This window comes from Pleurodeles waltl, chromosome 9 (genome assembly GCF_031143425.1).
Source record: "Pleurodeles waltl isolate 20211129_DDA chromosome 9, aPleWal1.hap1.20221129, whole genome shotgun sequence".
Taxonomy (NCBI): domain Eukaryota; kingdom Metazoa; phylum Chordata; class Amphibia; order Caudata; family Salamandridae; genus Pleurodeles; species Pleurodeles waltl.
In genome coordinates this window covers 134,601,484-134,613,725 of record NC_090448.1, presented here as the reverse complement: position 1 = coordinate 134,613,725, position 12,242 = coordinate 134,601,484, and the positions used below count along the sequence as shown (strand labels likewise).

The following is a 12,242-nucleotide window of genomic DNA, read 5'->3' as shown; positions in this document are numbered from 1 at the left end:
CACTTACATCCTGCCCCCTGCATGTGGAAGCTGCTGCACCAGTGTTCCAGCTAGTTATGTAATTGTTGGACAAAATTTTACAAAATGAAGTAAAAATAATAATATACACAATTCTGTTGCAACTTTCAAATTCTAAATGAACAAGCCATTTTCTGAACCATGCTTTTCACTTTACTTTTAGCATAACGATTGTAAACTGGCTGGAGCACTTTTTTAAGTTATCTTTTTGTGACCCTATGTAATAGTGAAAATGTCACTTATAGCAGTTCACTAAAGTAAGATTGTAATCCAACATTTTTCTGAAGTTTTAAAAGAAATTTAGCGAACAGTGAATTTTATTCTTAAAGATAATTTATCAGAAATTGGCTCCTTAAAGAAGATTCTATAAAATATATTTCAGTGACAACCCTCACACTTTATCAAGTTGCTGTCCTATGAACTTTGAATATGTAGCTATCTAAGATGGATCAAACAAGGGAAACCTAGACAAAGTTTGCATAATGTTTTTGTATCACTAGAAAATGTGCATTGAGAATCAATATCCAGAACTCATTGTAGTAATTTATCTTTTTTAAGTAGTAAGATAGATGAACAAAGCTCAGAAGCCATGAGGAAGTTGTATAGATTAAGGTCTGCCAAATTAAAGATACTGGACCAAATTTAAAAATGATTCAGAGAGACTCAAAGTATCAAGGATCCATGCCGCAGGTGATAGAATGATCACTGAATCTTATGTGAATTCATTCTGATCCCGAAAAATCCACAGAGTAGCCAAGGCGAGATAGTAAAATATATATATTCATTCATTTTCTGGTTATTGGAATGGGTATAAGCAGGCATCCTGTGGAAGATACAAATTTAATTTGAAAGACCACACAATTGAGGTGGTTCCATATTGTAATGCATGTTGTGGGCCTCAAGGGACACACCAGCATTTTCTTACCCAGTCATTTGACTAAATAGTTGGTATGTCAACTCACTCTGCATACTTTTTTTCAAAATGAAGAAAGTGCATTGCTCAGGAGCTCTTTCTCAATTACATCTAGGCATAAACATTTTCAAATTCATGCTAGAGTCCAACAATGCTCTGCAAAGCCTAGTGTGCCGTATTCAGATCTGAGTCTATGAACAATAGTTGTGTGCCTCCAGTGGCGTAGCGTGGGTTGTCAGCACCCGGGGCAAGGCAAGTAATTTGCGCCCCCTAACCCGTGGATTTTAGCACTCGCGATTGCGCCCCCCCACCCCCCAGATGTTGCGCCCGGTGCGGCCGGCCCCCCCTGCACCCCCCACGCTACGCCACTGTGTGCCTCCTGCATAGGAATCACACATTCGTCCTAATATGATTATTTCTTTGCCAATATCTAGAGGACTCTTTTCCTAATTTCCATTAACATTTTAGTTTTTATGGTTTATTCATTATTGTAAACCTGAATCAATTAACATTTTTAGTTTGTATTTGATTTATCTCAATGAATACCATTATACATGTCCTTGTCAAACTCTCTCTACCATTGATCTTTCCCTTCTCTGAGTTTTGAAATCTCCATTTGTTAGAACCTGGATCCCTTTTATGTGCTAATTCCCTACTCCTAACTTTCAGTTGCACTATCAAGTTTTTTTCCAAAGAGAACATTTTTCCCTTTCCCTATATTTTTATAAAGCCACAAATTCAGTTTTAGTGCTTGGTAGGATATTCTGCTAGGGTATCCACTTCTTTTTAACCGGCTATAATGAGACACATTTGGCATACCATGATGAGCACTACCATATTTAAACGCATAGATCGCATTATCCCCATTGTATCACAATAAATAAAAACTCACCCTATGTGTGTAAAATACTAATTGATTGGCAAAAAATGATACAATTCAAATAGTTGATAATGTAAAGGTTTATGTGCATTTGAATTTAGAAGGATACGTCTGCATTTAGCACTCAACATTGAAGGTCACCAATATGCACCCCAACAGGAAGACATAAAAATTCAAACTATTCGGTGTTAGGGGAAACTATAGGCATGTGTGTTATTATCATGCTTGGCATTAGCATATTGATTTATTTCTGCAGACTAGCTAAAACCTTTCATGTGGTCAATCTGAACTTTTCCTGTGTTTATCTATAGTATTTATACTCCTTTTCGAAGACACTAATTGGTTTGCTGATTTAAATGTGTGCATGCCCTGTTTGCGTGTGTAACACACGATTGTGTGTACTACACCTAAGCACACCATGCAAAATCTAAATAACCTCTTACCTGTAACGAACCAACCCTATAAGTGTGTGTTCATTTTAAATTGCTGTGCTTTTAAAGCACAGGGTCGGCATCAGTGCTTCAAGTCAAACACATGCTTTGCTGATCATAGAGGGGATACAAGTAATTGTGCAGGAATACACTGACTGTTCCTTTTGGCTCAAAAGAAAGATTGGCCGCAGTTTGAAGGTTTTTGCACTCAGGCAGTAGGCTAAGATTTTGTGAAATAAACTGCTAATTTTGTCTGATTTCTGTTGCACACCTGCAGTTATCTTAATCAATGCTTTTGTTGTGATAAAGCCTGTTTAACGGTTCTCAATTTTTTACTTTTATTTGCAGGGTCCACCCTGAAACGATTGTGTCTAGGCAAAGAGCACAGCAGCAGTAACTATCCCACTTTGTCTTTTTTGCTTTTTACGTCATTGCATGAGAGGTCTTTGCCTGTGGTTATCTCTCTCATTGGTCATCTTGTTCTCCAGTGTGACAGAGAATCCTGCGTACACACAGGCTATCCTGACAGCATGGAGATCTTCTTTCATGTGCATGACATTTGTCACTGCTGGTGGAATGCATGCTGCCTCCTGGGTTTATATAAATGATCTTGGTTATGGCCTTGTTCCTTAGCATAAACAAAAATACCAGTATACTGATGAGTAAGATATTATAATATGTTAGTGTTATACATTGGGAATTAGTCAAGTAAACGGTTGATTACATCTTATTTTACAGAATCAGAGGAAGAAACATAAATGCTCCACAAAGCGTCCTGTAGAAACTTAAAAATTGCTAGTGGAGAAGTGTGGCACAATGATTAGAGAGGCAGACCCTGATGCAAAGATCTGGCCCGGGACCTGGGTTCAGTGGGTCTTGGGCTCAATTCCCTTGAACCAGATAATTCTCGTCTCAGTGCCTAATCTAATTAATGGGTCCCACTCTGTAACTCTGGGCAATAGCTTGCTTAATCTCCACAACGGCCCTGACAGTGCTTGAAGGCCTGGCTTCACCCTGGGGGTTGCTCAGGAGTGGGCGCCTCACAGGGAAAAGCCAGGAGGGGTTCCACAGCGGTATGCGTACAGCACCTTGAGACCCTAACGGGTGAGTAGTGCGCTATACAAGTGCAAAGTTTACGTTTTACTGTACATGCAATTTAAAACGGTTTACAGAAGTTGGAGACAGAGTGGTTCAAAGGAAAGAACAAGGGAGCAGTGGTTCTGGAACAATGTCTAAATATGCCTCAAAATTTGGACAGGTGCTTCGCACCAGGCTGAGCTTTCAAAATAGTGATAAGCAAAGAGTCTTGCTAGCTAAGAAAACAGGCAAGGCCGGTATTCATGAAAGCACAGAAGCCTATCCAATACCACTTGCTATAATATAAAAAGCTTAAACTAGCCCATCACGTCATAACACACTGTCCCTTCCATTTCCCCCCAGAAAAGATTTGCAATTTGAATGGGTGTTATTGTATATTAATTGGATTATGGAATTTATGTTGAAGTTATGTGATGTATTATTCTTTTATTACATAATTGTAACTTGTGGTCAGCTCACAGGTGGGCCCTTGCGTCTGCTTTTATTGTTAAAGAATATGTTTTTTAGAGAGGGTTTCCTGAATTAACCCATAACTAAACATTAGCTCGAGACACTAAAAGTGTGTTGAATTAAGAGGCGCCACCATGTTCTCCACTCAGTAATGATGTCAACTAAAGTTTGGACTGAAAACTATGGCAGTCCAGATTGTCATACTCCCATGACGTGTACACTTGGCTCCACCTACAATATTTTGCAATTATTTTGATACCTTTCATGCAGGAGTATGATACTGCTTGGTATCATATATTTTGTTTATGTTCTAGCCAAAATGAAAACTAAGTTCAAGTATTGAAGTTTCATGGAAAGGCTTATGTGAATGAATGAAATGAAACATGAGTAGTGCATATAGAGGTCCCGCAAAGTAAGCCTTTCTGCTTCATTCCCAATTGGCTTGTGTTTCTAGTTCCCTTCCTCTTTAGACTGAGGTGCCTCTTACTTTGTCTGTTACATTGGAAGTCATACAGTTCTGTGGAGGAGTGTGAAAATCAACAGTTGTCCCTCACACTCCTGGAGTGTAGATCAAATATGTATACTGGAGAAGAAAATAGTGAAACTGCTTACATAAAATGAGAGAAAAGCAGTAAATATTAAACATATCACTTCAATGCTTCTTGTTAGAACAGTCACTGAAGATGAATTGTAAGTGCAATTGGAGTGGGGGTGATTTCTAAGAGTAGAGTGGAGAAGCCAGATAAAAGAGCTAGCAGATTATTATTATTATTATCATTATTATAACTTATTATTGTGTTAGATTCACTCCCTTAGGAGCATCTCCGCGCCCAGCAGGCAGGAGTTAGCAAGATTGAGAGACTAAAGAGAGGCATTAAACAACCATGCTTTTACTAACTTTTTGAATTTGGCATGATCCTCACAGGAGCGAATAGAAAGGGGCAACTTGTTTCAATAAAATGGAGCCAAATAAGAAAATTATCTGCCTCCATATCTAGCTGTGAGGAAACAAGGTATTTTCAACTAAAGCATGTGAGAGGATTCTTACAACCAGGAGGGCTGATTTAAAAAAAGTGAAGTTTGCAATGCAAGTAAATGGGCAAAGCCGTGTTTTAGGGCCTTCGAAGTCAAACAGCATATCTTGAAAATTATATGTTTCTTTATGGACAGCCATTGTAGGACCCTTAAGATGGAGAAGTGGATGTGCAGTGAGGCATGTTGCAAATTAGTTGGGCTGCTATGTTCTGCACATCTTGGAGTTTTGATATCAAGGTGTTGTCAGCTGCTCCTAAAAGTGCATTTTCTTAATCCAGGCGGCTGGTGATAAATCTTCATATATCTGGGAGGAAGCCATGGAAAGGTCTTCCTTAGGATCCTCATGGTGGCATAGCAAATACCACAAGTGGAATCACCAAGGGATTTCATAGAAAGGGTTTGGTCAGTTTTAACCCCCAGATTTTTACCACCTGTTTGGGAAAAGGAACTAGGCCAAGCTCAGATGGCCACTAGTTGACTGACTAGATTTCCTGTGCCTTGCCAGAAAGCACAATCTTATTTTTTGGGCTATTCATGCTGTGGCTTCAAACATACACTGCATAAAATGAGTGAACTCGTCTTGGATCAGGCCCAAAGGAGATGAGTAATTGTTTATCATCGGTGTAAGATACGATATCAAATCCACATGCTTTGAGGATATTAAATAATGTAGGGCCAGGCTGCAACCCTGTGGAGGTCCTTTGTTGATTCTTATGGTTTTGGACCTAAAGGAGCCCAGGCAAATATTTGAGGTTCAGTTGTCCAAAAAAATCCCTGAGCCAAAGCAAGGTGCTGCTGCATATAACAGCCTCATACAATCTGTGGATAAGAATGGACTGAGAGACTGTATCAAAGGCTGCTGACACATCCAGTAGAACCAGTATAATCAGGGTCCAGCATCTAAGGATTGTCTAATAGTATCAGAGACTGCAACAAAGTGCTGTTTCTCTTCTATGAGATGCTCTATATCCTGACTGTGAGTTGACTAATCTCATGTTCTTCAAGAATGTACATTAATTGAGAGTTAACATAACTTTATAGAATTTTGGCAAGCAATGGTAAAGAGATTGGACAATAGTTAGAAAGACACTTTGGGTTGGCAGAAGGCTTCTAAAGAATGAGCAACATTTGGGCACACTTCCAGACTGCCGGAAGCTTAGCTAAGGTTAGAGAGAGATTAAAAAGCTCCCTTACAATTAAAGCAATAACCTTAATCAGACTAGCCATTAACCTAGGGAGACATGGGTATAAGTGGGATCCTTTTCACCTGTTCAAATCAGCATAATTCAAAGTTACTTAGGCTGTTATTGATGTTGCGCTCTTTCGAATGAGATTCCGGAGCAGGTGGAAAATTCTTATAAATTAGGTTAATTTTGTCCTCAAAGAAATCTACCAATTAGTCGCACAGTTTTTGTGAGGCCAAAATAGACAGGGTACAGGTGTGGGGGTTTTATGAAACAGTTTAGAGTTTTGCAAAGTTCCTTAGTTGAGCAGCTAGCATTGTCAATAGTATCCATGAATTACTCTACAAGCTTTCATAAGTTGCTTACAAAAGCTTAATAGTAGAAGCTTTAAAACTTCTTTGTTGGCCAAATATTGTGGCATGCCATCTTTGTTCCAAAAGTTTACAATTATGTTTGGAATCGCCAGCCTCCTTGTTTTCCCCGTGAAAATTTAAATCACCCAAAAGCAGGAAATTATTTGTGGCCAGAACATGTGGTTCGATACAGTTGATTAGGGGCTGATTAAAATCTTTCTTTGTGCCTGAAGGGCGATAGATCAATGCTCCCTTCCAAGAATCGATGGCCGAAATTATGATTTTAAAAAATGGGTTGCTCCACCCACTCTGATATTAGGGTTTCAATTAAACCTGGAGAGAGTCCCGAAACACAATGGGCACCCCACCACTAGATCTGCCCTTTTTATTGAGTTTAAACATATGAATAGTTAGAGGGATACCCAGAAGTGTTGTAGCATTTAGCCAGGTCTGTGTAAAAAAAAAAAAAAAAAAAAAAAAAAACACAGTTTAGGAGACAGGGAAGAGATCCGATCCCAGGTTTGTTGCGTTTCTTAACCAGTGACCTGGGATTGCAGTGGAGCCCATAATTCCCTTTCCACAAGGATTATTAGCTTGAGGGGAGGTCATAATGCTTGAAGTAGGAACCAACAAACGAGACTCATTGTCCGAATGTGAGGCATTGTTTGATTTAACTACAGGCCAAGAAACAGAAACAGAACAACTAAAGCTGCAGTGATTGCAAGAAGCAGGACCCTCTGAAAGAGGAAAACACTGCTCACAACTCCAGGTAGAATTTTTTAGTAGTCTTAAGGTTTGTCCTAATGTAGGAGAGCTCAGGTACAGACTATAGCAGAACCGTGGGGCTTACCATGATACCACAGAAAAAGAGCAGGCATCCTGGAGTCTGGCATCGTCCAGGCATGGACGGGCGTAGACAGTCTTGCCTTCATCTGCTGTGTGGATCCGCACTCAGCAGTCTCTTAAATAGTACCTGTTGGCAGGGTGGCAATTGACGTCTAGAATGCCATCCTGACCAAAACGGCAGCAGTTGAGAAGCCCCAAGGAAGTGAGGAAGGAAGAAACCCGAAAACACCTGGCTTGCTACGCATCAATCACCATAAGCTGTGGCTGACCAGAGAGCAGTCGGTGATGCCCAAGTGAGAGCTGATAAATTGGCAAGTGATTAAAAATACCTAAAATGCCTCCCCCAAAGTAAAACTATAACAAACTGAGCAAAGTACAAAATAAGCTTTTAATAACAGTCCCATGCAGTACTAAGACCGTGCCTGGTGCAAAAATGTAGCTAAATTTAGAGTAAGTACAAATAGCAAGAAGAAACAAGTAAACAGGATTAGAGCAGGTGAGAGGCAAGAAGGGAGGAAGAAGGATCAATAGATAAAAAGATAAAACAATCAATCTCAGAAGGTGAAAGTAACATTAAATGAGATACAGTTTGAAGAGAAGGTTTTTTCACTTCTTACAATAAATAATAATGGTCTGATGTTGAAATAGAGAGTTTTACAACAACAGTGTTACCTCTTAGAAGGATTAAGTTTCTACTTAGTACATATTGCATTTTTGGGTCTCCAGGATAAAGTTATAGAGGCTCCTTAAGGTCTGACTGGCACTAGATAACTAGAGGATAAAACAAAGATAATCATGTTTTGAAGGTGTATTGCTTTTTGTGATGCACGCCAATTTAAATGTTGTTCTGTCTTTTTACAGGACCCATTGCTTATCCCTTAGCACTAGGGAAATATGCTGTGTTCTATTGAGCCAGATAAAAGCTTGCGTGAAAAAAGAAACCAAGTAACTTGGTATTCATATAATTGAAACCTGTGAGGCATTAAAGTATGATTGTTTAATCATTAGTTAAATAAATCTAGACATTTGCTAGTTTCAGCTTAATTTCTGCAATTTTTCACAAATCCCAAAATATATTAGGATGAACAGACAACATTAGCAAAACATTGTGAATAAATACAGATGGAAATTAATATATATATATATATATATATATAAAACTGGGAGCCCTAAATACATAATAGGGATATATTTTAATCAATTCTTAACTACCATAAAACTCATGGGAGTTTGTCTGGGTTTCATAACATCAGATCTCACAGATTTTAAAGTGACTTCCTTTTTTACAGTATTGGTCGTCCAACGAGAGTTATGCAAGAAATATAGATCAACGGTATTGTTTGACATATAAGGAAAGCCTCTCATCTCTGCAACTTCATTCTATTTACCTTATACATTACAGTATACCCTCTGTGGCAGCTATCCTGTTGATGTATTTCTCAAATTCAATAAATATTGGTTCCCACACAGCTAAAACCCTTAGCCATTTCATTTTTGTTGTCTTCTGTCGCATTATGGCAGTCTCGGCTTCAGTCTTTTTGCCCATCTGTCAGCCATGTTGCAAGTGAAAAAATCTCTACTGTAATCCATTTGTCATCCATAACTCTGAACCAACATTATCTACCCATCTGGACTTTTTATCAACAATGTTTTAGTTGTGTGACATTAGCAGTACTTGATAAAGGATAGATACTCTCCTGTGACCCAAACTGTGTGCTACAAGTACTTTTAATGCTTCTTGAGGCCCTGGTTCACCTGTCACTTGCTTCCATGTCTCTTTAACTGCCTGCACAACACTGTCATAAGCTAAGAATTGATCTGGCTGAATCCCAGATTCTTCCCATAGCTCCTGAAATGTACGAAACACAACAGCCTTTTTATAAATTGCCTAATGCCAGTCCTTACCCAGGAAATACCTACTGTGCAAATCACAGATTTGCAGAACATAGAAGGCCCAACAGCTGCATGCTCAGATACATACACCATCAATGCCCTAGTCCTCATCTCAGTTTGAAAAAACCTGGCCTCTTCATTATCGTTCATCACAAGCCATTTGGATGCCAGTCAATACAGTACTGCTCAAGCAAGAATGTAAATCTGAATATGGCACCTGTGGTACAGAATAATCGCACATCTACTGTCAGTATTGGTTGAGTCCATCTTCAACACCACCAATGTCCATCTTACAAACGTATTTGTCAGAGGTGCTCAAACAATGTATACACCCTGCTTTCACTCAGGTGCAAATTAGATTGGAACACATCCATTCCAAACATCTATTAATTGTATGTCATAAGAGCACTCAAACTACTGTAAATTACAAAAGACAAGTGTTTGACCTGTCCCTCTCCAGAGGGTCACTCTCAAAGCTTTTGCCTTTACCCTCCATTTTTTGGGTGAATTTATTTTTGTTGGCCTTAAGGCTGTGCACTTTACCATTGCTAACCAGGGCTTAAGCGCTTGTACGCTCCTTTAAGCATGGTTAGATTGGCTTACACCTGTTTGGCATATTTAATTTACTTATAGGTCCCTTGTTAAGGGATATTTCATATACTCAGGACCTTTAACTTAAATGGTAATAGGTCTGCAGCACTGAACGGGCCACCCACTTAAGTAGACCCTTGAATCATGTCCCAGGCTTGCCGCTGCAACCTGAATGAGGTTTTAAACTGCCAATTCGACTTGGCTATATATCCCCGTGCTCAGCCCTAAACTTCCCTTTTATTACATATGGCACCCCTAAAGTAGGCTCTAGGTAGCCCATAGAGCAGGGTGCATTGTAATTAAAAGGTTGAACGTGTACTTTTAGGATTTACGTGTCCTGGTGACAACTCCTAAATTCATTTTACACTACTGTGGGGCCATTACTGTCCCATAGGATAACACTGGGTTGCCTTATTACATTTAATAAGTGCTAAATGTTCATTGGTTACAGATCAGCATTTCATGTTTGGTAGCTATGAAGCATAATAAAAAATTTGCTTCAGTGGTAAAGGCAGACTTTGAATTACAGTTTTGAAAATGCCACTTTTAGAAAGTTGTATTTTCCTTCCATTTGGTGCCTTCAGCCTGTCTTGGTTCAGATGACGTGGTGTCGCTGAATTCCTTCCAGTCAATCACACAATAGAGGGATTAGGTGTATCTGAATGGGCCATGTGCTGGCAGGATGGGGGCAGAGCTGGGCACAGCCGCACATGCAACTGAATATTCTGTGCTCTGCCTTCACACAAAGGGCTTGCCACCACTGCATTGTCTCTGCAGCTAGCTTGTAGCCAGGACAGAGGAGTCAGTAAAGGAAGGCACCAGGTGTAACAAGGAAGAAAAGGCTTTGCCTATTCAAATCAATTGGATTTTTTTCTATCTTTAGTATAAATAAAAGGTAATTACTTGAGTACTAAACAGCCATATTTTGTTAATTATGTATCTTGTCTTGCATGTGTGTAAGTTCATGGGGGGAAAAAACACAGCAAGAACTCCCCTGTTGGAATGCTAGTAGCTATACACAGGCACCACAGAAGTGCAGGAGATTGACAAAGAAAAGCATCTTAAAGCATTTTATTTAAGGTGGGACTCTGCTGGCTTCCCATTTGTTATTTTATTGTAACTTATATGGCACTTACTACTCTGACAAGGGACTGAAGCGCATACTGGATGAGCAGCATGCTACTTTACATTCTTTATTTTGACATTTTTGAAAAATAAATCTGAAATTGACACTTGGATACATCTCTGCTTTCGTGTTAAGGTGTTTATCTTGCTATGGCTGGGGGCATGGGTTACACTTGCATTGTCCACAGTTCACATATTACTTAGTTAATAGTGTTCTTTGCAGCACAGCACTAATTAGAAAACAATGGAGGTCTCGGAGCCATTTTACAGCAGTGTGTTAGGTTTGCCATTTGCTTAATCTTACATTTCTGGCATTAGGGAAGAGGGCTCTTGAAACTACATCGTACAGCGAGCATTGCTAGCAATAGGGCAATAAATGGACTGGTAGCAGAGGAGCTTTAGCTAGCATTCGTCTAAAATGGGCTTGTTCGCAGAAGATGGGAGGTGGGCGACAGGAGTCATCTTTGCACTTTGCAGCTAGGAGAGCATTGCATTCTAGTCTGTAGAAATAGGGTGGTAGCACCCTATTCCCACATCCCCTTCGTATCTCGGGAAGGGGATCTGGTGGGATGCTATCAAAGATGTGAGAAGAGAGCTGAGTAGGAGAGGAGACAGTCTGTAGATAAACTCATGTGAAGTGCTAGATTACAAATGGAAAAAAAGTACCTTCCAAAGTGATTAGCCAGTGGAAGAACACTGGCCATTGAACAGAAGTTTTACTTGGACCAAGCTTCATGGCATGGACAAGCAAGCAAAGCAGCTGCAGGAAGCCATGGAAAGTTAAAATAGATGACATGCTTACCAACGAGAAGCATAAAAATTAGAGAAACATTGATTCCAATGAATGGTAGGTACAGTTAAGTAATGGGGGTTCTAAACCCCTTTTAAGGTTTTTGTTTGAATACAAGAAATTTTGCAAGCACAGCACAAGCAAAACGTAAAAATAGAGCCCTCTGACCCACTCTTCATTTCACTTTCTGGACCTGCAGAAGGACTGTGAGGATTACCTGCTGTTGCAGCCTGTTGTGCAATCCACAAGACTGCTTTGCTGTCTAAGGCCTGCCTTAACCCTTCAGAGCCCTGCCCTGCTGTTTGAGCCCTGCTTCTTCACCTGACCCCAGAACTAACAGAGTGACTCCAAACGCTAGTTTGCTGGCCTGCTGATCAGCACCACAGGAACATGACAGGCTTCTACCATCGTGAACAAGCTCTTGGACCCAGCTTTAGTGACTCCTAACTTTCCCAAGTGGTGCTCCTCTAGCCCTGGACCCTTGGTGGTAGTGCTAAGTGGCCAGATGGCCAAAATCCTAATGTTGAGACCGAAAAGCAGAAACTGGGGGAAGACCGGAAAATACCTACTCGCCTGCCTGCACATGGTGCATTGCTGGTTGCCCTGACTTTGCAGCTGCTCCCGCCACATTCTTC

The 12,242-nt window shown here is 40.0% G+C and overlaps 1 protein-coding gene across 2 annotated transcripts in view; it reads left to right on the top strand.

Annotated features, from left to right (window-relative positions):
* WNK2 (WNK lysine deficient protein kinase 2) overlaps positions 1-12,242 on the top strand; it is a 637,481-nt gene that overhangs the window by 580,784 nt on the left and 44,455 nt on the right. For both annotated transcript variants that reach the window (XM_069206415.1, XM_069206414.1), the window contains one exon: positions 2,591-2,635. In XM_069206415.1, coding sequence (XP_069062516.1) covers positions 2,591-2,635 — 45 coding nt within the window. The remainder of the gene's footprint in view (positions 1-2,590; positions 2,636-12,242) is intronic.